This window comes from Eucalyptus grandis, chromosome 9, assembly GCF_016545825.1.
Source record: "Eucalyptus grandis isolate ANBG69807.140 chromosome 9, ASM1654582v1, whole genome shotgun sequence".
In the NCBI taxonomy this organism is placed as follows: domain Eukaryota; kingdom Viridiplantae; phylum Streptophyta; class Magnoliopsida; order Myrtales; family Myrtaceae; genus Eucalyptus; species Eucalyptus grandis.
Genome location: NC_052620.1, coordinates 34,475,526 through 34,502,177, shown reverse-complemented (window position 1 = coordinate 34,502,177; position 26,652 = coordinate 34,475,526). Strand labels below are relative to the sequence as shown.

Sequence of the window (26,652 nt, the reverse complement as noted above, 5' to 3'; positions counted from 1 at the left end):
TCCCATTATGTGGCTATTTAATAATGTTTCTTTTCCTGTTTTCTCGTGTTGAGCATGAATCCATCGAAAACCAATTGACAAAAATATATGGGCTAGTATACATGATTGTGAGCAAATGTCAATTGTCAGCATATACACTTTAATGCAGTAAAATAGACACTTCCACATGTTCAGACAATGCCTCTTGATTGATTATTCTAATGTACATAATAAGGTTAAATCTTAACGGTGGCTTTCTAATGATCTCAATGCTATTTTCTCTCCTTAGATACATATACACGCATGGAGGGAAGCAGAAGAATGTTGGGGACAAACACAACCGATCCCAAAAGTAGAAACCAAAAGTTCATTACGACTGTAGTTTATGACGAATATATTTTAGCACTGTTGAGCAGTGTTTTAACAAGCAGAACATCACAAACGAAGTACACGAGCATACAAATGATTCACGAGTGGGCGCAGGCAGTTATAGGTCAAAGACATGAGTACGTTTCAGGTGCCATGCCAATCACCAAGAGGTCATTTCCGAGTCCGAAAGACAAGGTGCCGTTTTAGATGATGCCAAGGACATATTCCAACCTCCATTTTGGTCTACCAAGTAGATGAATCAAACTACTAATCAATTAAGCTATGACAACATCAGCGAGAAAACAGGACATGATGGCCCACCAGAACCAATCGAGAATCAAGAACAGAGACACGGTTTTAAAGTATTAATCACCATCCATCTATAGTTTAAGATGGCCTTCTCGGACATTTATCAGCGTGTCATCTGACGAGACACCAGAAGTCCTAGCAAGAAAATGGCTTCCCAACAAGTCTCCTACCTTTCGGGCACTACCTGAACCACCATCTCTGAGCAGCAGATAATGGAGTGTTCAAGAATGGAGCATAACGTTGAATAAGCGGATTAACACTGCTTCCAATCTTAGTCCATGCACTTTGATGATAGCCCGCAGATGCAGGGGCATGATACATGAGCTTTAAAAGCTGCAGTGGGGGAAAAGTAAAAATCCTCATGTTAGAACTCATAAATCTCTATGTAGGCGGCCTTTTGATTCTCTGAATCCCCTTCTCTTATTGAGACTTCAAATCAGAAAAGGGAGAGAAAACACCTAATGTGTGTAGTGACAAAAAGTTCATTCTCAAGCACTAGAATAACAAAATGCGGTCCGTCCATCACACCCTCCATCTAAGATTCTTGGACTAACCAAGAAAAGGTTATTAGTCCCCTTGGTGTTAAAAACAAAACATTCTAAACTACTAATCACATAATCCAAGCATGGTTCTTTCAGCAGTGTCTCATGTCATCCACATTCTCTTATCAACAGCACATTATTTAAATACTATAAGTGAATTCATACATTCAGTATATTCCTCTAAAATGGTACTCACTAGACCGGTCCTTATCAGCTTAAGTAGAAGAAGAAGGGATTATGAGACATACCTGCCAATACATGAATGTCTGTATGATGTTGCGCTGCCACCTGAAGACGCACAAACACATAATGTCATGTCAGTGTACAAATTGACAGCGAGAAAAGCAAGCAGCTCAGTGAGCTTAAAGAAAAAAAAAGAATTCCATTAACAACGTACGATAACAACGAGACTAGCAGCAAAAAGCCAACTCCAATCTCAGCTTGGGAGGACAATATGCTAAGCGTAGTTGTGTTTGACTCCACCCATACACAAGGCTCTTCCAAGTATTTTCTATTCAAGAAAATTGAAGCAGCAAAGTCAGTTGCAAAGGGGAAAAAGGATCCAAGCAGAATGAGATTTGAGCAATTAGGAACTTATACAACACCGTGGCAGGATCTGAAACATAACAAAACTGAGAGGAACCATGCATACAAGTAACTTTGTGCATGGTGGTCATTACAGAAGAATCAGGATATTCTACCCTCTGTGCTTCCAAACTACATTGCAGATATGCCCTGTGGAGGGGGGGGGGGTGTTGGGGAGAGCATGGCATTCCATTATAGACATTGTAATTTTGTGCTATAGAACCCAATATGCAATTAAAGCCAATGGCAAGAAGCCCAGGTCATTGTTTATGTAATCTTGTAAAAAGAACTCAGATAACTAGAAGAACAGCACATGACCCTCTTGCAGTGGATGTAGGGCATCCAAACACTTCTCCACATGTCAGAAAATATTCACTTCTAAAGAAAAAGTTTCCTTCAACGAAGAGGGTTGAAAATTCCTCTCCTCACTCCCCAACAAAAGATAAATAAACCCATCCAATCTCCACTCTATATCATGGCATTCCATTATAGACATTGTAATTTTGTGCTATAGAACCCAATATGCAATTAAAGCCAATGGCAAGAAGCCCAGGTCATTGTTTATGTAATCTTGTAAAAAGAACTCAGATAACTAGAAGAACAGCACATGACCCTCTTGCAGTGGATGTAGGGCATCCAAACACTTCTCCACATGTCAGAAAATATTCACTTCTAAAGAAAAAGTTTCCTTCAACGAAGAGAATTGAAAATTCCTCTCCTCACTCCCCAACAAAAGATAAATAAACCCATCCAATCTCCACTCTATATCATTGTACTTTAGGATGCGTTTAGCAACCAATAGTGTTTGATTCTATTCTTTTGTTCCTAGGAATAAATTTGGAAAAAAAAAAATCCGTTCAGTAAATCTTTTGTTTCTGAAATAGAAAGGGTAAAAAAATTAATTCTTTATTCTCAGGAACAATTCTAGATCAAGCAAGCTCGGCCTTGCCAAATCTAGGCAAGGCTGCTCACCCAACCAAAGTTCAGCTGAGCCTCGCCCAGCCATCAGCGAGGCTTGGCCTCACCGAGGGCCGAGAAGAGGAAGAAGAAGAGAGAAAAAGAAAAATGGAAAAAAGTAATAAAATTATTTAAAAAATTAAAAGAAATTGATTTAAATTAGAAATTTTCAGAATGGTGCCAAACGCAATTCTATTTTGGGAATAGAAATTTTGGACAGTTAGCAAACGTCTTAAAATGATTAGAAATTGTTCCCGAGAACAAAATCAAAATGAATCATTTTCTGATTATAAATTATTCCCCAAAACAAAACGATTACTAAACATCCTTAATATCCAGCAGCAAATATATGCTAAGGTAGCAATGATCTTGACATGACCTTGACATAAGAGGAGAAGTGTCATGGCAGAACATGAATATTACAAACTCACTACAACTTTAGTAGTTACAATATCAGACAAGAACATCATAAATATAATAGGAAATGAACAAGAAAGATCACTTCAACCCAGATGATCAAAATTACTCGTAAACCAACAATTCCAACATGAATTGAGTGTCACTGACCTATACAAGGAAGAACGGTTGAAATTTTGCCTTAAAAACTTGGCCACATGCTCAAGAGCTCGGCACATGATGGGAATTAAAGCGACTGAGGAGTAAATCAATGTCATAAGATGAGGAGACTCAAGGCAGATCCATGAATAGTCAGGAAAAACCAAAATAAAAAATAGAGGCTGAGTTCTGCTCACATTTAAGGTAAAGATGTGAAGTGACAAATGTCAGGCAGTAGATGAAGTGGATGAAGTCCTTGGTCACTATTATTGTTTGAAAGTATACTTGCAGAGCTTGCAGATTCCATGCCCTAGGTTTCTGCAATTTGCGTGAACTGTTAATGGTAGCATAATAAAGTAATAGTCTGGATCAGCAGATTAAGAGATGGCTGATCATACCCCATATAATGAGTACAGAGAATACATAGAGGAACACGCGGTGCCCATAAATGAAAGACGATATGCCCTGTTTGAAAGATTTCGAGGCACGAATGGGAATATAGCCAGTACAGCCACAACAAATACCTGCCACAAAGGTGACACAAAATGGCAATCAGCATATGCATGATCAAATACAACAACTGGCTGAGATGCTCCCGTAGAACCAAAGTTTATCATATCATGAAAGCTTCTACAAGGGTATCCTTCACACATATATAGGCACATAATGAAGCATGGATAAAATCTCATCGTACCCAAGCATTGACAGAGAATTGTATAGTTTGCCGATCCCAGCGCAAAGAAGTTGGATTTGAAGCTGAAGTTGCTGACGCACTAGAGGTTCTGGTGGAAGACCCTAAAGCAAAGAATAGGGCTCAAAATCATCAAAAAAGAAATTGACATCGGTACTCGGTAGTGTATCAAAGTCAACGAATCTTATAGAATTTCATTGATACATCCAACACCATTCCTGTCACAGTGGCCAATGTCAATATATTTTACCTGTGCTACGGGGTCGAGGCTGCTCATTGGTTGTTGGTGAACCGGAGGATGGAGTAGACTGCCTTGCCGACTGAGATGAACTACTGGAAGACATTGGCTCGACTATGAAATCAGGATCCTGCACACAAGGAGCTAAATTGTCATCACGCAAAACATAAACTACAATACCCAAAAGGGAAACACCACTGCAGCACAATGTCCCATCATCATTACATTAGTTCCTCTCGAAATCATCCACAAAGTTGACGTGGTAAAAAGCCCACTCATCTAAAACTTTCCTCGTCGACACCCTCGGTCACGAAAAAGGAGGGCATTCGTGCAGGAATCCGCCAAAATGGAAAGCATAAAAGCCTCCCCGCAAGACAAAACGATTGCGGATGAACTCTAATAACAAAAAGAAGCCCCCCTCAATCAGAATCCTCGACCGAGCGACGCGCGAACTTCCAATCAACAAATCACGAGCAAAACCAAAAACCGTCCGACCTAACCAACTCGGGAGGCCAAACTCGAACGACGCGAAACGACCCGAGCTGTAGCGCATCGTTCTGCTCAACAAACCTACGAACCTACCGGGAACTTCCGATCCTACCGGAACCGATCAAACCGTCCGCACCCTCTCTCGACAGAAATCGAGAACATCAGATCGGCGAGCAAGTGCAGAAGGAGAGAGAGGGAGAGGGAGAGGGAGAGGGAGAGAGGGGAATACGATGAAGCGCTGGTAGAACTTGCGCTTGTAGTGGTCGACGACGTCGGGGCGGGAGGACATCTGGGGAGGGATGAGGATGTTGGACCAGTAATCCGCCCAGTTCGGATCGTTCTCGTAGTCGTACGCCGCCGCCGCTATCCGCCTCAGCTTCTGCGGGTCCTCCTTCTCTTCCCCCATCTCTCTCTCTCTAGAAGTTTCCGCGCTCCTCCCTCGCAGGAGAAGAGAGGCGTTTCTTTTTTTCCAGAAGAGAAGAGAAGAGAAGAGAAAGAGAATGGAATTGAAGATGGAAGACGACGACGCCGACGACGACGACGAAGATGAGGGGGATCGCAGATCGCAGGCGCCCTAAGCCTAAAGCCAGAGCGTCTCCAGGCTCCTCAAAACGCCTCGTCGTATTTCCGGTGTTGCCGACCGCCGACGACGTCGTTCCGCAAAGCCCAATGGATGCGTGGATAGATACTTCATTTTCTTTTTCGTTTGAATTAATATCACAAAAAACCTTAAGCTAACACGTCTGTGATAAATTTATCTCCACATTAATTTTCATTAAATACTATCATTAAATTATTAAGTATGTACCAGTTGACGAGTATAATAATTTCGAATTTTACCCCGGTGCTAATTTTTTTTTGATTTTTGGTGATATTAATTCAATTTAATAATGTAAATTTGTGAGTTTTTTATTATAAAAATTAATTTAAAGTAAATTTATTATAAGTATATAATTTGAGATTTTTCACGATTTTAATAGTTTTCGCTTTTATTCTTTTTTGCTTATAATTGTCTTTCCGTCAATGGTGAGTAATTTAATATAAATGATGATTGAGGCATCTTTTCAATCAATGATTGTTGCCAAACCAATATAATTCTTTTTTAATTTGCCAGAAGAAAATTTGCAATTCGAAACATTAGATGAGAATTTATTAGTATATTGTCTAAAATCAGAAATTACAGTAAAATTACCGATTTTTGCAAATTTGTCTTTTCGCTCTTCAAAAATGGAGGGAATCATTTTGCTTTGCCAATAAGAGAAAAATGGAGGGATTAATTTTTTCAGGTGGCCTAAACGGAGCAGAATCTCCACTAGAATTCAACTGCATTCTCTTGCTGTTCCTTGCTTCCAAGGACTGAAAAGAGGCTACTTCATGAACAATGCAAGAATCAGCAAAAGAGCTCATGTGTATGTGTATATATATATAAACATGAATTAAAGATGAATACAATAAAACCAATTGCTAAATCAAATGCTGAACCAAACACTCTAAGCAATAAACGGCCCTTCCTAACAAAATCATCGCGGAGCAGGAAGAGCAAAACGGCGGGATAAAGAATGTTGTAGTTCACGAGATTCTACAGGGGTGTTGCCTCATTCCCAGGAGATGCAATAAACGGCTCCTAATCCCGCGTTGGGTTTTCACAATTGAGCATCGCTTGGAACTAGTTGTTCTGTTTGTACTTGCCTGAGAATCAACCCCTGGGACCAGTTCGTTTCGGGACTCATGAGTCTGACTACATACTCTGATCAGTAGTAGACCCACGACTCCTCCAGCTGCTGTGAGTTCTGTCAAAAAAATCAGTGCTATGGTCTTGGCTACCGAATGCCATCCGCCGGAACATCCTGATTTGCGCAGACTGCTCTCTTGAATTATAGATTTCGCTTTGCCCTGGTCTCATTCCATTGCTGAGATCTGACAATTCGTCCAATGAATCTAAAGCCCTAACGACCTGCCCAAAGACGAAGGACCCGAGCAGTGCTTGGATTTTAGCATATACCTTCAAAATACACTGAGAGCAAGGAAGCAACAGCAGGTCAAGAAAAGGAATACCTGACTCATACGCGGCCTTTTTGTGGCTGAATGCCGAATACAAGCTGCAGCCGCCTCTATCATTCGGAACATCTCACTTTCAATGTACTGTTTTTGTAGCTTCGGATCTACCAATGCCTCGAAGTCCTCATCTTCAAGTGCTTGAGTCAGCAATGGTCGGGCCTGAAAAATGAGGTTCGACCAGATGAATCTGTTGTCTAAGGATTCACAGAAGATATGTGCTCACGAGTACAATCGCCACAGAATGTGACGCCATTTAAATTATAGTTCCAAAGCTTCCAAGTATCTCCTAAAGGTCCACGTGCACCATGGGCAAAACAGTTTTGCACATGTCAAACACTTGCCAGAAGGGTGACTAACCCCACCAATGTGTTAATAATTTCTGAATATGTGCCAATTCATCCTAAATGAAAAATTTGCACATATGGAAGTATTAATCGACCGACATTCACCAAAGCTTACCCATTCAACCAGGCTCTCATCACCAAGTGGCTGAGAGACATCTACAGGCTTGCGTCCGGTAATCATCTCCAAAAGAACAACCCCAAAGGAATAAACATCAGATTTTTCAGTCAACTTTCCGCTAGTTGCATACTCTGGAGCCATGTATCTGAATTACCAATTGAACTAATCAGGGCAGGTTAAAAGGAATTTAATCAGAAAGAATGCAGGAGCTGATTAATGACATGTACTGGAGCCTCCATGCCATCAGACCATGGAGAAAGCTCCAATGCATATTTTAACATATCAACATGATAGCCCTGGGTATGACATCCGCCTAACAGTGAATTTGTTCTCAAATCAAAGCACATGTGAATCAAATTAAAAGACAAACTTCAATTCTTTTTCAGAAAGAAACTCTAACAGACAGGGTAACCTAATTATGAAAAAGAAAACAAAAGTAAACTTTAGCCTAGCAAACATGACAAGGAACCTTGCTTGATGGACTGACGAAAGGAAGCTTTGACATACCCAAAGGTTCCCATGACTCGTGTTGTAACATGTGTATTTGAATCCAATGCTAATTTTGCAAGACCAAAATCTGAGACCTGCAATTAGAGAATGAATCTGCCAAAATTGGTAAAGCTAAATGCCAAACATGATCCAAGGCAAAACTAGTCCAGCTCAAAACAGAGTAATGTTTCTTGAAGAAAGAACTTTCATTTGCAGAGTAATTACCCACCTGAGCTTCAAAGTTCTTGTCAAGAAGGATGTTCGAGGATTTTATATCCCTGTGTATTATGCGGGGATGGCCTGATTTGAGAGAGAGAGAGAGAGAGAGATCAGCATTGAGTATAGATCGGCAATAATCTGATTAAAGAAATGTAAATGGACATTATATGTAAGCTTTTCATCTTATTTCCATGAAGACCACTGCTTGGAGATGACGATAAACCAAATAATCAATTGATGAAGCTCTATGTTGCATGAAAGTATTGCCAAATAATTCAATAGTTCTACTGCCTGTTTCCTTCTTGTTGCAATCCCTAAAACGTAGTTCTTGCACCTCTGTCAGAGCACTAGTAATTGGGAAGACAACATCAAATGGATGTTTAACTCTTATCACATGTTAAAGTAGCAGGAAAATATCTTTAAACAGGTGTATGCATGGACAGGAATTGAGTGGAATAAACAAAAAAACAGGGGAGAGAGGGAAGGGGAGAGAGAGAGAGGGAATTACAATCTTCATGGAGGTAAGCTATTCCACGAGCAGCACCAGCAGCAACCTTCACTCTAGTCGCCCAATCCATAACAGGCCGGCCTTCAGCTAAGATTAAAGGAAATAGAGGTATGAAAAGGTGAGGAAAGCATCAAATTAACAATGATGCTGCACTTGGTATGGACTGACTTGATGACTATTTGAGAACCAACATGGTAAAGAGGACTTGCAAGTGGATCATCTACTTTCAAGAAAGTAAAAGGATCATAAGTGAGTAAATCAGCTCATTATTTGCCCAAATTTGACAACTCCTAAAATGGAAAAAAATGGGTGGTGCGGTTAGATATTCTAGAACACAACCAGTGAATCTAACTAGAACAGCTATGAGTTTCACGATGCTATGCTCACTTAAGAGCTACATACATATGCAAACATTGTAAAGCACGAGGATTCAAACTTAACACTTCAACCTCTGAATCGGAAGTATATCTTACCATGGAGATGGTAGTGAAGGGTGTCATTTGGAACATAATCATAGACGAGCAACCTATCGTGCTCCAATATACAGTATCCCACCAATGAAACTAAATGACGGTGGTGCACTCTGCTAATGATCTCGACCTCTGCTCTAAACTCTCGCTCTCCTTGTCCACTGCCAATCTTAAGCTGCTTCACTGCAACTTCTCTTCCATCTACCAACACACCTTTGTATACACGACCAAATCCACCTTCTCCCAAAAGATTGTGGGCTGAAAAATTGTCAGTCGCATGAGCTAGCTCATCATATGTGAACCATGACTTTGAGTTGTTCATGCCTCCTTGCTCCGAGGGTGAATACATGAAATTGCTGCCAGAACCACTTCCTACTGGCATAATTGGCGATTGGGACTTTAAAAATAATGATTCTGCAATTCAAATGAAGGGATCAAATTATCAATGTAACTAGTGTCAGTAAGGTGGATGTTCAGCTACTGTTCTCTTCAGTGTAGCATAACAGATACGTTTTCATAATGAAGTATTGAATATTTAACCATAAAGTGCTATTTAACATATGGCATGGTTTAATCCAAGTGCGACACTACCCAGATATGTTTAATCACTTACTACCTTTATAAATGTCAACGGTATTAGAACTGACCAGGAGTAAGTCTACAATGAAGTTACAGATGCTTTCTCATTAGTCAAACTGCAACATCCAAAATTCTCATTTGAAAAGAGTAAAGAACAGTTATGATTCCGACTAAATTGATATTTTCCCTTTGTGTCAACTTTTAGCTATGGAAATGTCAACTGTCTAGCGACTGGATATGGAATTCAACTTGGTCTAGTTTAGCATAAAGAGAGATCCGACCATAATATCATTATAAATTAAGTCGCGAGATTAATAACAATGGACACAACTTGTCCATGAATTGTTTTGTGCATTACCTGAGTTTTGGGAGGAGGCAACGGGAGAAGGCATGTTGTATCCAACATTTGACTGAGGACCCCGTCTCTTCCGTTTCTTCGCAACCCACACAGCCATGACAAGAAGACTCAGAACCAGGAACCCAACTACCAGGCCAATCGCCACGGCTCCACCAGTCTTTAGCCCCCCCGTGTCCGTGGATGTGGAATTCGCCAATGCATTTGTACCATTAGTAGATCTCGCCGTTGGCTTTTCTGTGGGAATGGAAGGTAATGGTGATGAATTCGGACTTCCAGCTGCCGATGAATTGCTGGGAGGAGGAGGAGGAGGTGACGGCGGTGGAGAGGAAGACGAGGAAGGAGGTGACGTGGCCGCTGGTGGTGAATTTGCTGTTGGAGCTGGAGAAGTTTTAGGACTAGCTGGTGGTGGAGGCGGATGGGAACTCGATGGTGACTTCGCTTGTGGAGGAGGTGGAGATTTTGACGATGGGGCTGAAGGAGGACTCGTTGCTGGCGAAACTGCCTGAGGAGGAGGGGGACTAGGAGGAGGCTGCGAAGCGGGCGGAGTCGCTGCCGGAGGCGTCGGGGAGGCCTGGGGGAGGGGCGTTCACGGTTGGTGGTGGGGGCGATGGCACATTTGGAGGAGGTGGCGAGTTCACAGCCGGGGAGGGGCGGCCGGGGGTGATGGCGGGGGAGATGGCGGGGGTGATGCCGGAGTCGATGGCGGGGGCGATGCCGGAGGCGAGGGCGGGGGAGATGCCGGAGGCGACGGAGGCGGTGAAGCCGCTGCTGTTGGCGGCGGCGGCGATGGGGGTGGCGAAGGAGGTGGTGCGGAAGGAGACTGGGGCGGTGGAGATGCCGCCGCCGCCGCCGGCGGGGGCGGACTAGCCGAAGAACTGGAGGGAGTGGCGGATGGAGGCGAGGCCAAGGAAGGAGAAGAAGTTGGAGAAGGCGATTTAGATGCCATCTTTCACCTCAGAAACGAAATGTCCAAGTGCTACTCCATCATCTCCAAAGATTTTCAACACCAGCAATACCAAAAGCTCCCAATATTCCCAGTTAAACTAAACTAAACAAACACTAATGCATCAAACAAACCGAAGGGGCAAGCGCGATCTAATCATGCTCTCCTCCAAACTCCACGAAAACCAGCCTCAGAAGTCAACCGCGGACAACGCCAGTTACCGACCTTTTCTCAGAAAACGCGTCCTTGGGAGGAAAACCCAGACGAACAGACTCGAAAATCCCGAGCAGCAAGCAGATCAAGAAACGCCACCTCGAACTACCCACTCAAGAAAAGATCCAGATGCGACTCCCCTGAGATCACCAGAGTGCAAGACGGGGCAAATGCAGCGAGCCCAGATCAGCCAAATCGACGAAACTCAGCAAAGCCTTTACCTTTTCTACTGCCCCGGTCGAACTTATCGTGCGGGGGAACCTGGAATCTTGAAATTCCCGTGCGGGACAAGAAGGAGAAGAAAGCTCCTTGGTCGGAGGGAGGGCGAAAGAAATGGTGGCCGAGTCGTGTAGAGAGCCTCGGAATATGCGGGGACACCAACGTGGGGGCGACTTGGGGCGGAGTCCTTTTCACATGTAGGTGGAAGAAAGAGAAAAGGATTGTAAAATCATCGCCATGTTCGCGGGGCAAGGCAGCTGAACAGTGTGCAACTATCCTAGCTGTTGTCTTCTCTCTCTCTCTTCCTCCTCCTCTCTCTCTCTCTCTCTCTCTCTCTCTCTCTCCTCTTTTCTACTCTTTCCCCACGCCAATTACGGATCTTTTCGCTCCTAAATTCACAGTCATTATTCCTCAAGAAAGAAGGAAATCATGGAGGGTGCCATACGTTTTCGATTTGGACCATGGGGTCAAGCCAATCTTGCAAATCCTCAAGATTCTTTGCATATATGTACATGTAATTATATTCAATGCACATATGATTTAGTTAGACAGATGATTAAAAAGGAAATTTACAATTTTTAAATATACTAAAACGTCAGTAATTATTATTTTAAGAAGTTAATTACTATTCGTGTACTATATACTTGACAAGTGTTTTAGGAATACTCCATGACAGGATCCTATTTATCCTTATATCGAAAAGGAAAATTTTCGCTTCGATCTCTAAGTAAACCTGCCTATTTTGTGTTTCGCCATCTTTGGATCGGGGGTAAAAACAGGTTATTCACGTCAAGGGAGATTCATCCCAAGATTGCTCATCTTCTGCGATTCACTAGTGCTTCCTTGAAATGACCAATGTTGTCATTTTACCTATATTTTTACATTTGAACTTTTTAAAATTTTATGGCCCGCGTATTGTGACTTTTCTTTTACATGAGACATCCAAAATCATTCCCAAAGAAACACATTAATGTACAAAGATTCATTCATGATTTTTCCAAAACTCAAAATAACCTTCTTTTATTAAAATTTAATAGAAAAATAATACAAATGATCTATAAACTTTGATCAAATGTACAATGTGATCTTTAAATTTTTAATTTGTTCAATATGATCTCTGAACTTTGACCTATTATCAATATGGTCCCTAAACTTTTAAATTGCTCAATGTGATTTCTTGACTTTTATTACATATTCAATTTAGTCCCTAAATTATATTAAAATGTGCAAAATTATATTAATGGAAGAACATGATTAACAATTTTATATAGTTCAGTGACTAAATTGAGTAAGCACCAAAAGTTTAGGGATCACGGTGAATAAATAAAAAATTCAATGATCACATTGCATATTAAATTAAAATTTAATGACCATTTGTGTTATTATCCCCAATATAATTGTCGAATAAAAAAACAACAACTTGCTTAAGAAAGCAACACGAAAGCCCAAACTGCACTCACCCATTTTACAGGTAATATCAATCTTAGCTTATTGATTATTTGTCATGGACAATGAGAACGTGTTGAAAGTGTTGAAATGATCAACGAACAAAATAAACAATCGGAGCAGAATAGAAGTATCAAGGTATCTACAGAAACTAATTGTTTACACCGACAGCGTGTTTTGACAATATCAAGGTCATGTTACTGGATCTGCTCCATGGCAGTCCGTCGCTGACAATTCGATAGAATTATAGGCGAAGACGGTGAAGGTTTGCTATGGTTTGACGCAGTTTTATGGTACCATTTAGCAAGAACATGTTCGACCATGCTCCTTGCAATAAATGTCATATGCTTTCCCATATTGACTTTGGAGTCCCCGAAATTGTTTCTTTTATATTCATCAGATCCTTCAATCACCGTGCTTGCTCAGATCTGCACATTCTCATTACAGTAGCAATCTCCTTTATGATTTAATAAACTACCGATGAACCGAAAGCTGTGCCCATGCACTGGGCTTCCCGCTCGGGTCCGCTTGATTCGCCGATGAGCAGTCGTATGAAGACATACTGCAGACCGTTCCCAGGGATTCAAACCGTGTGATCCCAAGTAGTTTGTAGATGAGATCTGTGTTTTGGTATTTTCATGGGGAGATGGTTCTTGCACCATATCTTTAATCAAGGGCAATGTACAGAAAACGCCATAAAGTTTGTTGAGCTAATGATGGAAGATGGGTCTGTAATTGCTGTCTTTTAAGACAAGGAAAAACAACGGTTGTGGCTTGTCTTGTTTCTCTTGCCCTTCCCGAGGGAAAACCAGAGTGGGTGTTATCATGATCTAATCTCTAAAGTAGGCTTCTAAATTCCCATGCCAGGCAAGGGAAGAAATAAACAAATGCGATCGTTCAGCTTTAACTTGACTCAACTTGGGAGTTGAGACCTGCTCTAGTTTTTATATGCTTATCTCAAAGTCTCACTTGGCACAATGCAGAACCAGACCCAGATTAAAAAATTGAAGAGAGAAGAGAAAAATGCCTGCTCGTGGCGCGTTCCGCTGTCCGGTTTACACACGATTGAATAATGTTCATCGCCCTACGAGTCTAAAGAAAGTTCGGTCGGCCTGGCTGTCAATGTGAGACTACTAGTGATGCCAACAAGATATATTGTAATTTTAACTGATTTTCACCAGCTTTTACCAGGATGAACACTATGATGATTGACCAAGGCCTAACTTCGCTGGCAGCACAGAATTCAGCTGACTTCTGCACTTCGACAAGGACAGCGCGTTACTTTTAACTACATGTTATTCACATCCTTCAAGGAGAGAGAGAGAGAGAGAGAGAGAGAGAGAGAGAGAGAGAAGTTGCCTTCTTACAGCTATAAATTTGGAAATAATCCGCTTCGAACCAGGTCAGCTGATGAGACTACCCATCTTTGCATTACGGGTACTCCATTGTGACAATGCTGAAAGATCTTTCTACCAGATCATCATCAAAGCAATAAACTACAAATGAAGTCTCCAATGCAGGACTAACGTCGCCGTTTTGAAAACGTTTTGAGGATTGGAATATGCTGTTTGTGTTCATAAAAGTAAAAAGCAAGAAATTGGCTTCATTCTCAGTCAGTCAAACAGCAAGCCAGCGTTTCTATTATGCTAACGATGATCTTTCTCATGTTACAATGATGTCATATTAAAGAAATGTTCCACAAAATTGCGCTCCAAGACCAAAGAAGCAGGCAGACATTTTTTTTCTGTACATCTTTACGATCTGGTATCAGGTGAAGTCTTTAAAGGGATCGCAGATATGTTCTCCCCAGGGCGTCACCATAAGTCCAAACCAGGTGGCATTATTGACCCAGAGGAACACAAGTATGTTCAGTGAGAGAAATTAGTGTGCTGGCTAGTTATACTAAGGAGAATTGTAAAGAACAAATTCAAAAGAGATGACCCTCAACTGATACAGTAAAGTTGACTTCGAATCTATCAGCCCCCACAAACCTGTAGTCGAGGCTTCATAACTCCCATGTACTTCGCCAGAGCAACAACAAGATTAACGATGTTGGAAACCGCACAAGCCAAGACAATTACTTTTATTGCCGAACACTGATAAATACAGATTTCACTCTAGCAACAGCACAAGATGACTCTGCAATATACAAATATCAGCAGAAGAGACATTGTTCCACTGACAGACTGTATTCAGCAGGGCCTCTTCTTGGAGACACATGAACAATAAACTGCCTAGGCAAAACAAAAATCATGAAGTCCTCAGCTCATGAAGTTTCAATTACAGAGTGAGAGGAAGCTCCACAAATGCAAAGAGTTGGAAAGGAAAAGGACACGCTGTTCACCACCAAGAATGCCAGCCCCTGCATTTCTAGCACACTAAAGAGCGATAGCTTTAGTGCTTGGCAAATAACTTGAAGATATTTGGTGAGATATCCTACCGAATGTCCACGTCAAGCAATCACACGGGCTGGCAGAGAACATGTTTTGTGACTCTCAAGTGGTCAACACCAACAACACACAATCTGCGTGATAGCATGCGCATGTGTGACCGTTTCCTGAGGTATGCATACCAACAGGTCACAGATGATAATCAATACTTAGATGTTTAGAACAATTATTTAGCAAATTAGCTTGCCATCTACTTGAGAGAGCTGCAAGACACATCGAATATGAACAAGTAGACCTAAAGCTAATGATTTAGCTGGCTCTTTATTTGCTGGCCCCCTAGAACCAGCAGATTTACAACTAATTGTGGTTATTACAGCAATGAAAATAATTTTTAGTGTAAAGTAGTGAAGTTTGACTGCATAGACCACTTTCTTCTCATACCTTGAAATTCAGAGATCCACCAGACAATGATTTGTTGCACAAAGAAGTGTGACTTGGTAGTCCCCTTCCATCAAAACAAGCAGGAATTCAATTTGGTATCATCAGCCTGATGGAATACTGGAATCAGTATGTGAGATGAAGAACCTTCTCCTCTTTTTTAAAAGATATAAGGTTTGATAACAAACTTCAAAACACTGCTATAACTCATCACTGGTTTACTAAAACAGAGTGCAAGTGATTTAACTGATATCAGCGAGAATCTCATAAGCACGGAAGCAATCGGCAAAGTGAATTATGTAACTGTAGCAACGTATGATGATAATGAAGAATCACAGAGAGGAGCAGGGATAATGAACCATTTTATTCCGAAAATAGATACACGCGGCACAAAGCGATTCCTCATATATATACATAAATGCTCCAAAAAAATGAGCAACACAAATATCTCATCTAAAGCAATTCAATCCGTCCCTGAAAAAACAATTTCAGTGACAATAGTGACCAAACCAACAGTACTTTCCTCCATCACTGCATCCTATCTCTTCTTCATCACCTCTACTATGAATCCACCACAGAAGATTCGAAATAGAGTTCCCATCATCAAAACCGCTCAAGCTCCTCACTTTTTCCAGCGCACTACCTTTGTCATAAATCCCTTCCAATGCATACACAAACCCTTTCCATCCTTCAATTCCCTCCCTGCTCAATGCTGGGTATGTCCAATCCACCAGCTGTTTCACAAACTGGATATCCGAGAATAGAACCTCAGTAATAGGCAACAAAGGCAAAACCTGAATTCCAAGCCTACAATCTTTCCGCTCCGCTCCAGCGAACCAAAGACCACTGTCCCTTTTGCTAGCCCACAGAACACCCACCACCCTGTTCTCCTTAGTGAAGACTTCCTCATATAAAGTATCACCTTCTCTAACATGCCACCATGTTTGAGCTGCTTGAATTTCCATTGCAGCGAGCGTTGACCCAACGGCAACAAGATGGGTGTCTCCATAGGCCAATCCCATTAAAGCAGCTGAATAGTAACCATTCACAGCCTCACTCGTGCTCTCCTGATTCCGCCCATCTGCAAATTCAGTCAATCCACCAGCCCAAGAGTGCAATGTATACAGGTCAAAGCACCTCAGACGCGGATAATTGGAATTCGTTCTTCTCCCCAAGTTCATGAAATCCGCCATCATTGAATAAGCTTGAGGCCTGTACTTCCTTCCCCATGCAGGATCAATCTTGGCGAGAACAGCAATCGCATAAAGGAAGTACCCTAAATGATAGTGATGATCATTGTACAACCCGAAGCCAAAATCTTCGCCAGCATTTTTCGATCCTAGCTTGGTGATGATCCCACCCCATTTCGCATCATACAAGAATCCATTACCACTGAAAGTCCCATCCAACCATGGCTCTATGGTGCTCTTCAGATATTTCCCAACCGCCGGGATAACTTCAGGATAAGACACCTCCTCGGCAATCAAAGCCAACCTTGCCGCTCTGGCAATCAATTTCCCATAAAAATAAGATGAAGCCGTCGTTATCGCAGCTGGATCAAGGGACTCGACATCCCTGCTAAGGGCTTGAATGATTTCATCGCGCGACTCTTCCTTGATGCCTCTGATTGAATGCCAAGTGACAGAGACAGGATCAGATTTCAACACCCAGGAATCTCCAACCACACCAACAAGATCGCCATCGATACTCCTATACTTGAAATCCTCCAACACAGTGACGCCGCAGTCATCGGGAGACAGAAGTTGAACGTGGAGCGGGTGCGCGAGCATGAGCAGATCCCCCCACCCTCTCTTCTCCCACTTGTACTCCACGCAAAACGGCCTAGTCAACACCGCATCACCGGACAGAGCATACGAGGAACTGAACCTGTCCAAGACCTCCTCGCTAAACGATCCAGCGTCCGGCAAGCAGGCGATCCTGATGACCCCGGAGAACCTCCCCGAAGTCATCGCATTGAGACTGTGCCTGAAACTGATCGGCGAGGAAGTGTAGACAAGCCAGGTCTGGTTGTTGTTGAGCTTCACGGTATGCTTGGTGCGGCTGCTGTTCGAGGAGAGCGAGAGGATCGCGTGAATCGTGGCGATCGCGACCTCCACCCCGCGGTTGACCAGGCAGGTCAGGTAAGGGCTCCCCCTGGCTAGGACGAACCTCAGGCCCGAGGCCGCGAAGTCCAGCGTCACGCTGAGGTCGCTGTACGACGAGATCACGTGCCGCGGCGCCCCCGCCCCAGCGTCGCCGCCGCCGCCGTCGCCATCGCCGCCCGCCGAGGCGGCGGAGACGGTGAGGTCGGCGGTGAAGACTTGGTACAGGAAGGCGGAGGTGGCGAAGCGGGAAGGGAACGAGACGGCGACGGAGGACGGGGAGGGCTTGACGAGGTAGGGGTGGATGTACTCGGCCTGGTCGCCGCTGTTGAGGGCGAAGTTCTGGAAGAAGGAGTTGGTCGGGAGCGGGGCGCCGAGGAGGCCCGGCGCGAAGAAGGGGGAAGGGTCGGGGAGGACCGTGGACTCGGCGCGCGGGAAGACGAAAGGGAACTGGGGCTGCGGCGGAGACATGGCGGCCGGCGGCGGCGGTGGCGGCGGCGGCGGGAATGGAGGAGGAGGAGGAGAAGGAGGAGGCGGATTATAAGGTCGAGGAGGAGAAGGACGACGGCGTTTGTGGAAAGACTTAGTGACGAAGAGTTGGGCTTTACGCAGCAATTTCTTCACCATTTATTGAATTAATTATTTGATTGGTCGTTGGCGGTTTCGTTACGCGCGTTTCGCAGATTTTGTCTCTTTCTTCCTTCTGTTTTTGACTGCAATTATGGTGATGACTCGCCGGTGAAAGAGGAGAAAAGGAAGGAAATGGATTGCTACAGTGAACTAGGAAAATCAAACATCAGGAGTTCAAAAAAAAAAAAACCTTTCTAAGGTTTGGATGCTCTCTACCGTGCACAATCAAATCTTCGGGAAGTGATTTATCTCAAGTTTTTGATGGGTCTATTTTTTATGGGATTGAAAAGGGAATGCGGCATTTACCTGGAGAAAATCGACAGACTTAGGATGAGGACGAGGACGGTGCGAATGGAGTAGGCGAGTCGGTATCGATTTTTTTTTCTTTTTTCTTTTTTGTCTTCTCAAGTGGGGGGTGGGGTTGGGAAGGGATTGGATTGGAAGTGAAGTTGGGGAAGGGAGTGGGGAAGTCAAAATTTAAAGTGCGATTGGGGGAATGTGGATGTGAGAAGCAAAGGATCAAGGCAGGCAGAGGGCGACACAACTCCTAGTATTCTTCAAAGGCAAGGAAAGGGAGAGAATGGGGTTCGTTTTTTGGAAGGTCTTAGTGAACGTGATGCCATGGAAGCTGGTGAGGAAAATTGATAAAAAATTAGGGTAGGGTAAGATAGGATATACAGACAAGAGAGGAAAGAACCTTGAAGGACCTGCTGAAACTTGATGCCTAGGATAAAGGCAAAGTGACTAACAAGAAAAGGGTAATGGAATGGCTTTAAATTGACATTCATTGCAGGTAAAACCGTTGAGAATGTCTAGACTCCAATGCTTAGTATATTCTTTCACTTCCGTCTAAGAGGAAAAGGGGCGAATCACGCTATTCTGCTCAGCAAGAAAACAGTCGATTGAAGAGCAGAACTTGAGTAACTAGTGTTGCCAAATTTGAGGATCGCATGGGTCATAGAATTATGGTGGCGAGTTATCTATGTACATCTTACTAATATATACAAATGCATTTATCGCGTGAAATTCTGTTGCACGTGAAAAGTTGTGTGCTTTACTAGTGTACGAGTGAAAGGGAAAAGGGTTTGATTTTTCCCCAGTCATCCTTACCAGGCACTCTTCTTTCGACCCGAAGGGAAATTCGACTTCATAACACGAGACAAGAACTTCCAAGTGTTGATAGGACTAGGTCGGCCACCATCATGTTCCGATCCAATAGCCGCCAGTGTCGGCTGGGGCGTCCATTGGTTTAAGGATCCTGGCGTTAGCGGTATTCAGCAGTCTGAATGTCTAAACCCCCTCTCAATTCCCTCCCTCTCGGCCGCCCTGAACTCCTCTACTTGGATCAAGTAGAACTCGGATTCGTGTCCCTTGAGCTTTGCTCTGTTGAACTGATAAGCACTAGTCTCTCTGCAAATGAGTGTGCTAGCCAGAAAGAGCATTTACACCAGTCAGGAAGGCATAGCAATGACTGCATTTGACTCATCCCTACCGGATCCTGGACGAACACTGATCGATTTCCCTCGAACCATCTCCGAGAACTGCCCCGCATTAAGCTGAGGCAGCTCACACCCTTCGGGATTCCAACTTCCCTTTAAGAAGTCGGTGTCGGGCTGATCAATGATCAAAGGGCGAGTCACATCAGCGCAGCAAATGCAGTTGGGGTTATCAAGCCATTTTCCTCTAACACACATCGTATCTCTTTTTCGCTTGCTCTCTTCTTTTCAACTCCAGAGATCGTTGGATATCAGGAAGCGAGCTGATGATGAAAGAGGGAGGACGGCGAGGAGAACCGGTGTTGAGATGAGCAACGGCACCTTCTCGGTGCTGACGATGGTGCTCTGTGGTGGGATCTTCACTGAACGAAGCTCAGAGATTGGGAACTTCACGTTCACCACTGAGCGAGGCAAACGTTTAGTACTAGAAATTAACTACTCCTGCATAGGGACGCTGGCATTACTACAATCAGTTGTTAGGACTAGATTTTGCATCGCATAGGGTAGAATTCGGTCGGTACCTTCAAAGTTTCTCTTGCAGGTATGATTAAGTTAAGACGTTGATCATATACCACACGCGCAACCACATCATCCATCCCCAGGCTCATTCAATTTCCCCATGGCGAGGCAGCGTTTGTTGAAAAAAGTCAAGTCAGTTAGAACGCAACTTAATCTTCAGATTGATTCAGTCGAACGCATGTACCGAGACTCCTCGTCAAGTATCACACGACAGACCGTGCGGTTTGTTCTATTTCGAGCAATGGCTTTTCCATGAACCAAACTGTTTAAATCAAATAAGATGAATGCAGAACGATAGGTTTGGATAAATTCTGCTACGTCTAGAACAACCAATCTGCAGTTTTTGCTCGTCGCGCACTCTTCTGCGTCTGCCCATGAGGAGATCCTCGACTCTCCGACCACATAACGTGAAACAAGAACTCGTTCCACAAGTCGATAGGACCCGGCATGCACCAGTGCACGCAATCGGCCATTGTCTCGTTCCTCAGCGCCAAATGCCCCAAACGGTTGGGGTGCCCGTCGGGTCTCTGGATCATTGCCTCGGTGGTGTCCAGCAACCTAAACGTGAGGCCCCTCTTGATTCCCTCCTTCTGGGCCGCCCTGAACTCCTCCACTTGGGTCAAGTAGAACTCCAGATCCTCCCCCTCGAGCTTGGCCTCTCCACTCGCAAACGGCCTCGTCCTTGCGCAGCTCCCTCCAGTGTTCCACGCGCCGTTCTCAAAGTGCGCAGGAGAGAACGTCCTCAAAAATGTCATGCCTTTATAGGCCTTTTGATTCAGGAGTTCTCTAAAGGCAGTTCGAAAGGCCATCCGGTAACCGTAGAACCTGGTGAGGTCGGTGACGTTGTTCACCTCGCAAGAGCCACAACCGATGACCTTGCGCTTTTCATAGTACATCAGAGGCCGGAAGAACCACTGGCCTGCCGAGATGACTACGAAGTCGAAGTCTGCGATCTCAGAAGCCCAAGACAGATCGGGCTCGTCCAAGTAGAGGCTCATGATGTTGTTGAAGGAGTGACTATCTGGGTCTGCATCTCTGGACTTCACCAGGAATGGAGCCCAGAAGGTGGCTAGCGTGAACTTGTGAACTGAGAAGTACCACCTCTTGAAGTATGTTGTGTCTATTGAGTATCTGTGAGATATTTCCTCAGGAACTTCCACCTGAAAGATCATCTTTTGAAGCTGAGAATCAACTTCTTTGATGCTGATTTCGGTTTTATAAGCTACTGATTTGTACTTGACTTGCCTCAGCCAATAATTCAAGGCATGATTCTCTCTATGCAGATGAATCCTACAGCCATAAGAGGCCTCAAATGCAGATGCTGCATAAGCTGAGTAATTAAAGACACTGGGACAGCACTTACTTTGGCCAGGAGGCACAGCAGCGACTGCATTTGATTCCTCCCAACTGAATCCCCCACGAACGCGAGCGATTTCCCTCGAGCCATCTCCAAGAACCGGCCCGCGTGGAACCGGGGCAGCTCGCACTCGTCGGGCTTCCACCGCCACTTCAGGAACTCGGTGTCGGGTCTCCCAAACTTCAGGCAGTTGTGCTGATCGATGATCAGAGGGCAAGTCACGTTGGTGTAGTACGCGGCATTCGGGTGATGAACCCATTGCCCTTTAAATACATCACACCTCCTCCTGTCCACTCGCTCTATTCCTTTCGAAATGCCGGTGCTAATCTCCAGCTCCTGAAATGACGGGGCACCAAGATGCGTGCCGGTGATGAACAAATAAAGGGGGATTGCTGCGAGAAGAACAGGCGTCGAGGCAAGCACCAGCACCTTCTTGGTGCTGCTGGTGTTGCTCTGTGGTGGGATTTTCCCTGAGTGAAGTTCAGAAACTGTGAACTTCATGGTTTTGTGAGGCAAAAGTAAAGCACAAGAAAATCATCCTGCATCTGGATCAGTATATAAATACATGGGGACACTGGCTTTATTACTATTTGTTCAGTCAGGACATCAACTTTTGCATTACATGGTCTGTAACATTTCGTCAGTACCTCTGTCCTCATTTCTTGAATGAATAACAGTTAGTGCCTGCAGAAATGGTTGATTGATTTGGTTGTTGTCGACTATGACCCGATTTGACCTTGGCTTCTTCAACTTCTAGCCACACATCTTCATGGACCGACAGCTTATGATAGGCAATAGGATAATCTGAAAAAAATCGCTCTCCAAATTTAGTTGGCCATCGTGCGTGGCCCTCGAGCTCATTATTGATAGTCCTTCACGATGTGCTCGCCCAAGTGTCTTATTTCAGTCGTGAGCCACCATTAATGGTCGTTTCGATTCAGTTCATTTGGAAAGAATCCACTGGACCGATGGAAACATCAAAGTTCCCTCAAAAATAGCAAGTAAGAGGGGAATCGGTTGTTGTTACTGACAGTGAAAACCTTAGAAAATGCTTAAAAATTAGAAAAACATTTTCCAAATTGTTGATTTTTTCTATACAGTCCCGGATGGATAGACTCTACATTCTTTTTCAACTACTTGAGGCCACTGATTTAGCAGGCTGGTTGGGGTGAGGATGCATAAGGCCTCCAAAAGGGGCTTTGCAAACGATTGGGTTGATGAGCGAGTGAAAAGTCTGTGGAGTGGCTTCGGAGCAAAGGAATGATTCAACTGATTCCGCGAAGAGAAAAAGGGTAAACAACCATGTGCCCGCTGGACCGAGAGGAAAAAAGGGGGTTAATAGCACCACAATTACCCGGCTTTCGCTCGTTATCAAGAATTCTTTGGTTCGATTGAGTGGACAAGTGTCGAGATCCGAGGCAAACCGAGGGACCATCGGTCTCCATCCGAAATAAAAGGGGAGAGGAAAAAGCTCCTCTCTCTTTGCAATTTACACAGGTTACCGCAAGTGGACATTTTCGTGGACGACATAAAACAGAGTACGTTGCTTCTCGAGATGTGAAGTAAAGTTGTCGGGTCCCGAGTGCCGATGGGACCAGGCACAGCTGGCAAAAGCGTCGACGCCGATCCCGTCGGTTGGATCCCTGCTATTCACGTATAGTCCCCACTTGATCGTCCACACGAGGCGGCCAATGTAGATCCAGTGTGCATCCGTGCTCGACGCCACCACATCAAGCAATCGAAACTTCATCCAGAATCTTTTGCGCCGGTACGTTCCGAAGCACGCAAGCCTCCTTTTTCCGCATCAGCACCCCTCCCGTGATGAGTAGGGGTGAGCATACAGGCAATTCTAAGGACGCTTGTCTGGGGATCAGTCCCATCAAATTAAAACTGGTAATTTTCGATCTAGTTCCCACTTCCAAGTGGAAATCGGACTGTCAAGAAGTGCTTAAACAAGTAAAGTGTAGACATAAACTCTAAGTAATTTTGAAGATTAAACTCTAATTCTAATTATAAGTATTTTTAGATAGAAAATATGATGGGATGTGATTTATCAATCAAAACCGAAATTATGGCTTAATTATTTCCTTCCATATATGTTCTATCAAACGGCTAAAAAAGAGTCAATATACTCGTGCAAAAGTTAGTGGCAATTGATTGGGTTCCTTACCTTATATATAAAGAGTTCCAAAGGAAAGTTTTCCAAAATATCTCTCAAATATTTGAATTTCCTAAAATGTTGGACTTAAGGTGAAGCATTTTTTTCAAATTGAAGTACTTGACTTATCAAAACCCAAACTGCTATATGAGTAGCAAAATCGATGAGAAGCTTTATCCTCGACAACCTTGAAGTGATCAAATCTTCTAAGCAAGATCTAGGCTAACAAGTAGATTGGTTGGATAATCCTATTAGAGATATATCTAATGGTCAACTTAAACAAGGAGGAGCATCAAATGAGGTCTTGAAACTAAAAGAAAAACACAACATATAAGAGAATCAAAGCTTATAATTCCAAAATTTGAAGAGTGTTTCCGATCAAATACATTTATCTTTGTGCGTAATATTATGTAATCACTTAGAGGTTGAGAGTGTGTGAGGAGTTATTCACACGAGCTTGAGTAATTAGCACTAAGATTATCTAACCTCTGATTGATTTTTATAATATAATCCAGCCAATAGGTTATTAGCGTGAAGAGTGGACGTAAGCTTGTCAATGCCAAACCACTATAATCATTTGTGTGCAATTTTCTATCACTTACTATCTTATTTTATTTGTGATGGAGTATAAGATATGCCCATAACATTTTCTGTCACTAGACGTTATACCTTTGCAATATTAGTTTTTAATTCTTTTAATTTCCGCAATATCACCTATTCATCTCCCTCTAGGTGATAGATCTAGCCATAACACCTTCAACTATGTAATGCAAACCTCCTATTAATTCAAGATTATGGACAATATTAAACATTTTCATATACTTTAAGGACTAAAATGAACGCGTACCACAAAGCCAGGAATTACATTGAACAAATTACAAGTTCATGGACCACATTGCATATTAAGCCAAATATTCATAGATTATTTGTGTCATTTTCCCAAAATATATGTTTCATATTACAAAAGACGTACGCATGAATATATTAAAAAAATCATACGTTGGCATATCTCTAATCACTTACCAAATTTCCACGTGGACTGATTAGAATAAGAGAGATTTTCTTTTTATATATCGTGAAAATTGGATTTTTAGCTATAGAATATGATGCACAACAGCTCGATGCGCCTAGATATTAAATAGTAGAATGAGAGGAGGCTAAGACAAAAACCAACAATTCATGAATAAATCAAGCAAAGTGAAGTAATGCCAATATGCCATATTCTCTTCTGGTGAGACATCGCTGTACACCAACTGAATGGCAAGAGTAGCAACCTCCACGGGGCTTTGTCGTTTCTTGCTAGAGATTATTAGCTCGTCGAGATTATTTGCGTGGAGAATTTAGAATTAGGTTAGAACGGTACGTCATTGTCTCTATTGAATTCTCTGTTGTGGGTTCGAATTCTACTTTCATAATTAGTAATTATGTTGATCGATCCCATTTTAATTTTTTTATTTATTTTTTTTATTAACTCAATGTGTGTTGAGCTTTTCATATGGAATTTTATTTTAATTTTTTTCCTAATGGTCTAATTACCCAAAACACCTAAAACTTTAGGTTCAATCCCAACCTAACCTAGAACTTTTTCTTTTTTCTTGTAAAAAATCCCTAACTTTCACTCTAGTATCTAATTTGCCCACATGTCAAAAAATCGCCACTAGTTTGCTCAAAATTATCGACATCAAAATCAATTAGAAGTTTATAATCAAAACCTACTTTCATCAAAACCCTCACCTTTTAAGTAACAATAGCAACCTTTTAATGTTAACAATATTGAAGACATTAGTGACAATTTTCGGGAATGGGAGAAGATTTTGGACTAGAGTAAAGTTAAAGAATTTTTTAGGAGACAAAAAAAAAAATTAAGCAAAATTAAGACTAAACCTAAGATTAAGGATTTTTAAAGGGAATGAGCCCTTTTCCCTTAAATTGATTTCTCTCATCAATCAAGTACATATGTACGATCAAAACAAAGTTGACTTGGCATTTTACTCTTTCTCAACGTGAACTTAATTTTTCAAAGTTCTCCTGTTAATGAAGTCCATTGATTGGTGGATATAAGTTTAGATTATTTTTTTTTTGGTCGGTAAGTTTAGATTAATGTGTATAGATTAAAGAAATGTTGTTCACTCTAACTACGACTCTTTCTTGAATTAATGGCATTCAAGATTAGAAGGTAGACTTTTCTAGCATGTGGGAAAAATAATAATAATAACGATACAACGTCTCATTCGTTGTAGCTTCATTGCTTCCTCAGCCGGCATTTTCACTAATACGACAAAAATGATTATTATATAAGGAAGGTGTTAACTTATAATTTAATCTTATTAAATAAGCTTTGAAAACTTGAAATTTACCATTTGAGGTAAGTGGTTTTATTAAAATGTGTAGTTTTGGTTTTCTTTTTATTTTGGAAGTGACTTGAAATATCTTACTTCCAATTATAGTCAACTTAACAAGTGGCAGAGTATTATATTACTCCGTAGCTAAAATTAAGTTATGGTGCAGGCATCCCAATTCAGAAAAGTCTACATCTCTCCGGTGTTCAATCCTATTTGCTAGCTTCAAAGTTTGAATTGACTTATAATGCACGAATGGTTTCTGAATTATGGTATAATGTACAATGCAATTTTAAAATTTTAATTTGTTTAATGTGATCTCTCAACTTTAACGTAATATGCAATGTGATTTATAATTTTTTTTATTTATTAAATATGATATGTAGACTTTTGGTACTTATTCAACTTGATCGAAATTCAGAATTCCTTGTCAATTAGCAAAATTCATGCAATTTCCATCCTCAAAAACCAAATTGATTGAAATTAACTTCAATTGATATAACAAAATATCAATTGATTTAATTAACTACACTCATGACGGCTTA

General features: G+C 42.4%; 4 protein-coding genes across 4 annotated transcripts; all 4 read right to left on the bottom strand.

The window, feature by feature from the left end:
• Positions 1-328: 328 nt before the first annotated feature.
• Positions 329-5,299, bottom strand: LOC104419490 (transmembrane protein 33 homolog). The gene is made up of 9 exons (XM_039302018.1): positions 4,944-5,299; positions 4,238-4,355; positions 3,991-4,091; positions 3,695-3,820; positions 3,494-3,614; positions 3,309-3,393; positions 1,597-1,710; positions 1,448-1,487; positions 329-990 (listed from the first exon to the last, which is right to left on the bottom strand). The coding sequence occupies exons 1-9, from the start codon at positions 5,118-5,120 to the stop codon at positions 838-840; spliced, it is 1,035 nt and encodes a 344-aa protein (XP_039157952.1). The 5' UTR covers positions 5,121-5,299; the 3' UTR covers positions 329-837.
• Positions 5,300-6,089: 790 nt separating this feature from the next.
• On the bottom strand, positions 6,090-11,541 carry LOC104420720 (proline-rich receptor-like protein kinase PERK8). The gene is given in 10 exon segments (XM_010032509.3): positions 6,090-6,668; positions 6,770-6,931; positions 7,232-7,379; positions 7,742-7,818; positions 7,953-8,023; positions 8,451-8,537; positions 8,924-9,334; positions 9,858-10,428; positions 10,430-10,513; positions 10,516-11,541. Coding segments are annotated over 10 exon segments (2,115 nt in total). The 5' UTR covers positions 10,804-11,541; the 3' UTR covers positions 6,090-6,452.
• Positions 11,542-15,848: 4,307 nt separating this feature from the next.
• Positions 15,849-20,371, bottom strand: LOC104419489 (probable endo-1,3(4)-beta-glucanase ARB_01444). Its single transcript, XM_010031170.3, has 2 exons — positions 20,256-20,371; positions 15,849-20,175 (listed from the first exon to the last, which is right to left on the bottom strand). The coding sequence occupies exon 2, from the start codon at positions 18,233-18,235 to the stop codon at positions 15,995-15,997; it is 2,241 nt and encodes a 746-aa protein (XP_010029472.2). The 5' UTR covers positions 18,236-20,175; positions 20,256-20,371; the 3' UTR covers positions 15,849-15,994.
• A 72-nt stretch (positions 20,372-20,443) lies between these two features.
• On the bottom strand, positions 20,444-22,274 carry LOC104419488 (protein trichome birefringence-like 19). The gene is made up of 2 exons (XM_010031168.3): positions 21,617-22,274; positions 20,444-21,413 (listed from the first exon to the last, which is right to left on the bottom strand). Exons 1-2 carry the CDS (start codon positions 22,109-22,111, stop codon positions 20,574-20,576), a joined length of 1,335 nt encoding a protein of 444 aa, XP_010029470.1. The 5' UTR covers positions 22,112-22,274; the 3' UTR covers positions 20,444-20,573.
• Between the last annotated feature and the right edge of the window lie 4,378 nt (positions 22,275-26,652).

Coding starts and splice junctions, on each gene's coding strand:
- LOC104419490 (XM_039302018.1), bottom strand. CDS start 5,120: ATGGGGGAAGAGAAGGAGGACCCGCAGAAGCTGAGGCGGATAGCGGCG. Junction 4,356..4,943: donor AGTTCTACCAGCGCTTCATC/GTATTCCCCTCT, acceptor CCTTGTGTGCAG/GATCCTGATTTCATAGTCGA. Junction 3,394..3,493: donor TTCACATCTTTACCTTAAAT/GTGAGCAGAACT, acceptor TTTACTCCTCAG/TCGCTTTAATTCCCATCATG.
- LOC104419489 (XM_010031170.3), bottom strand. CDS start 18,235: ATGGTGAAGAAATTGCTGCGTAAAGCCCAACTCTTCGTCACTAAGTCT.
- LOC104419488 (XM_010031168.3), bottom strand. CDS start 22,111: ATGAAGTTCACAGTTTCTGAACTTCACTCAGGGAAAATCCCACCACAG. Junction 21,414..21,616: donor TGCTGTGCCTCCTGGCCAAA/GTAAGTGCTGTC, acceptor ATGATCTTTCAG/GTGGAAGTTCCTGAGGAAAT.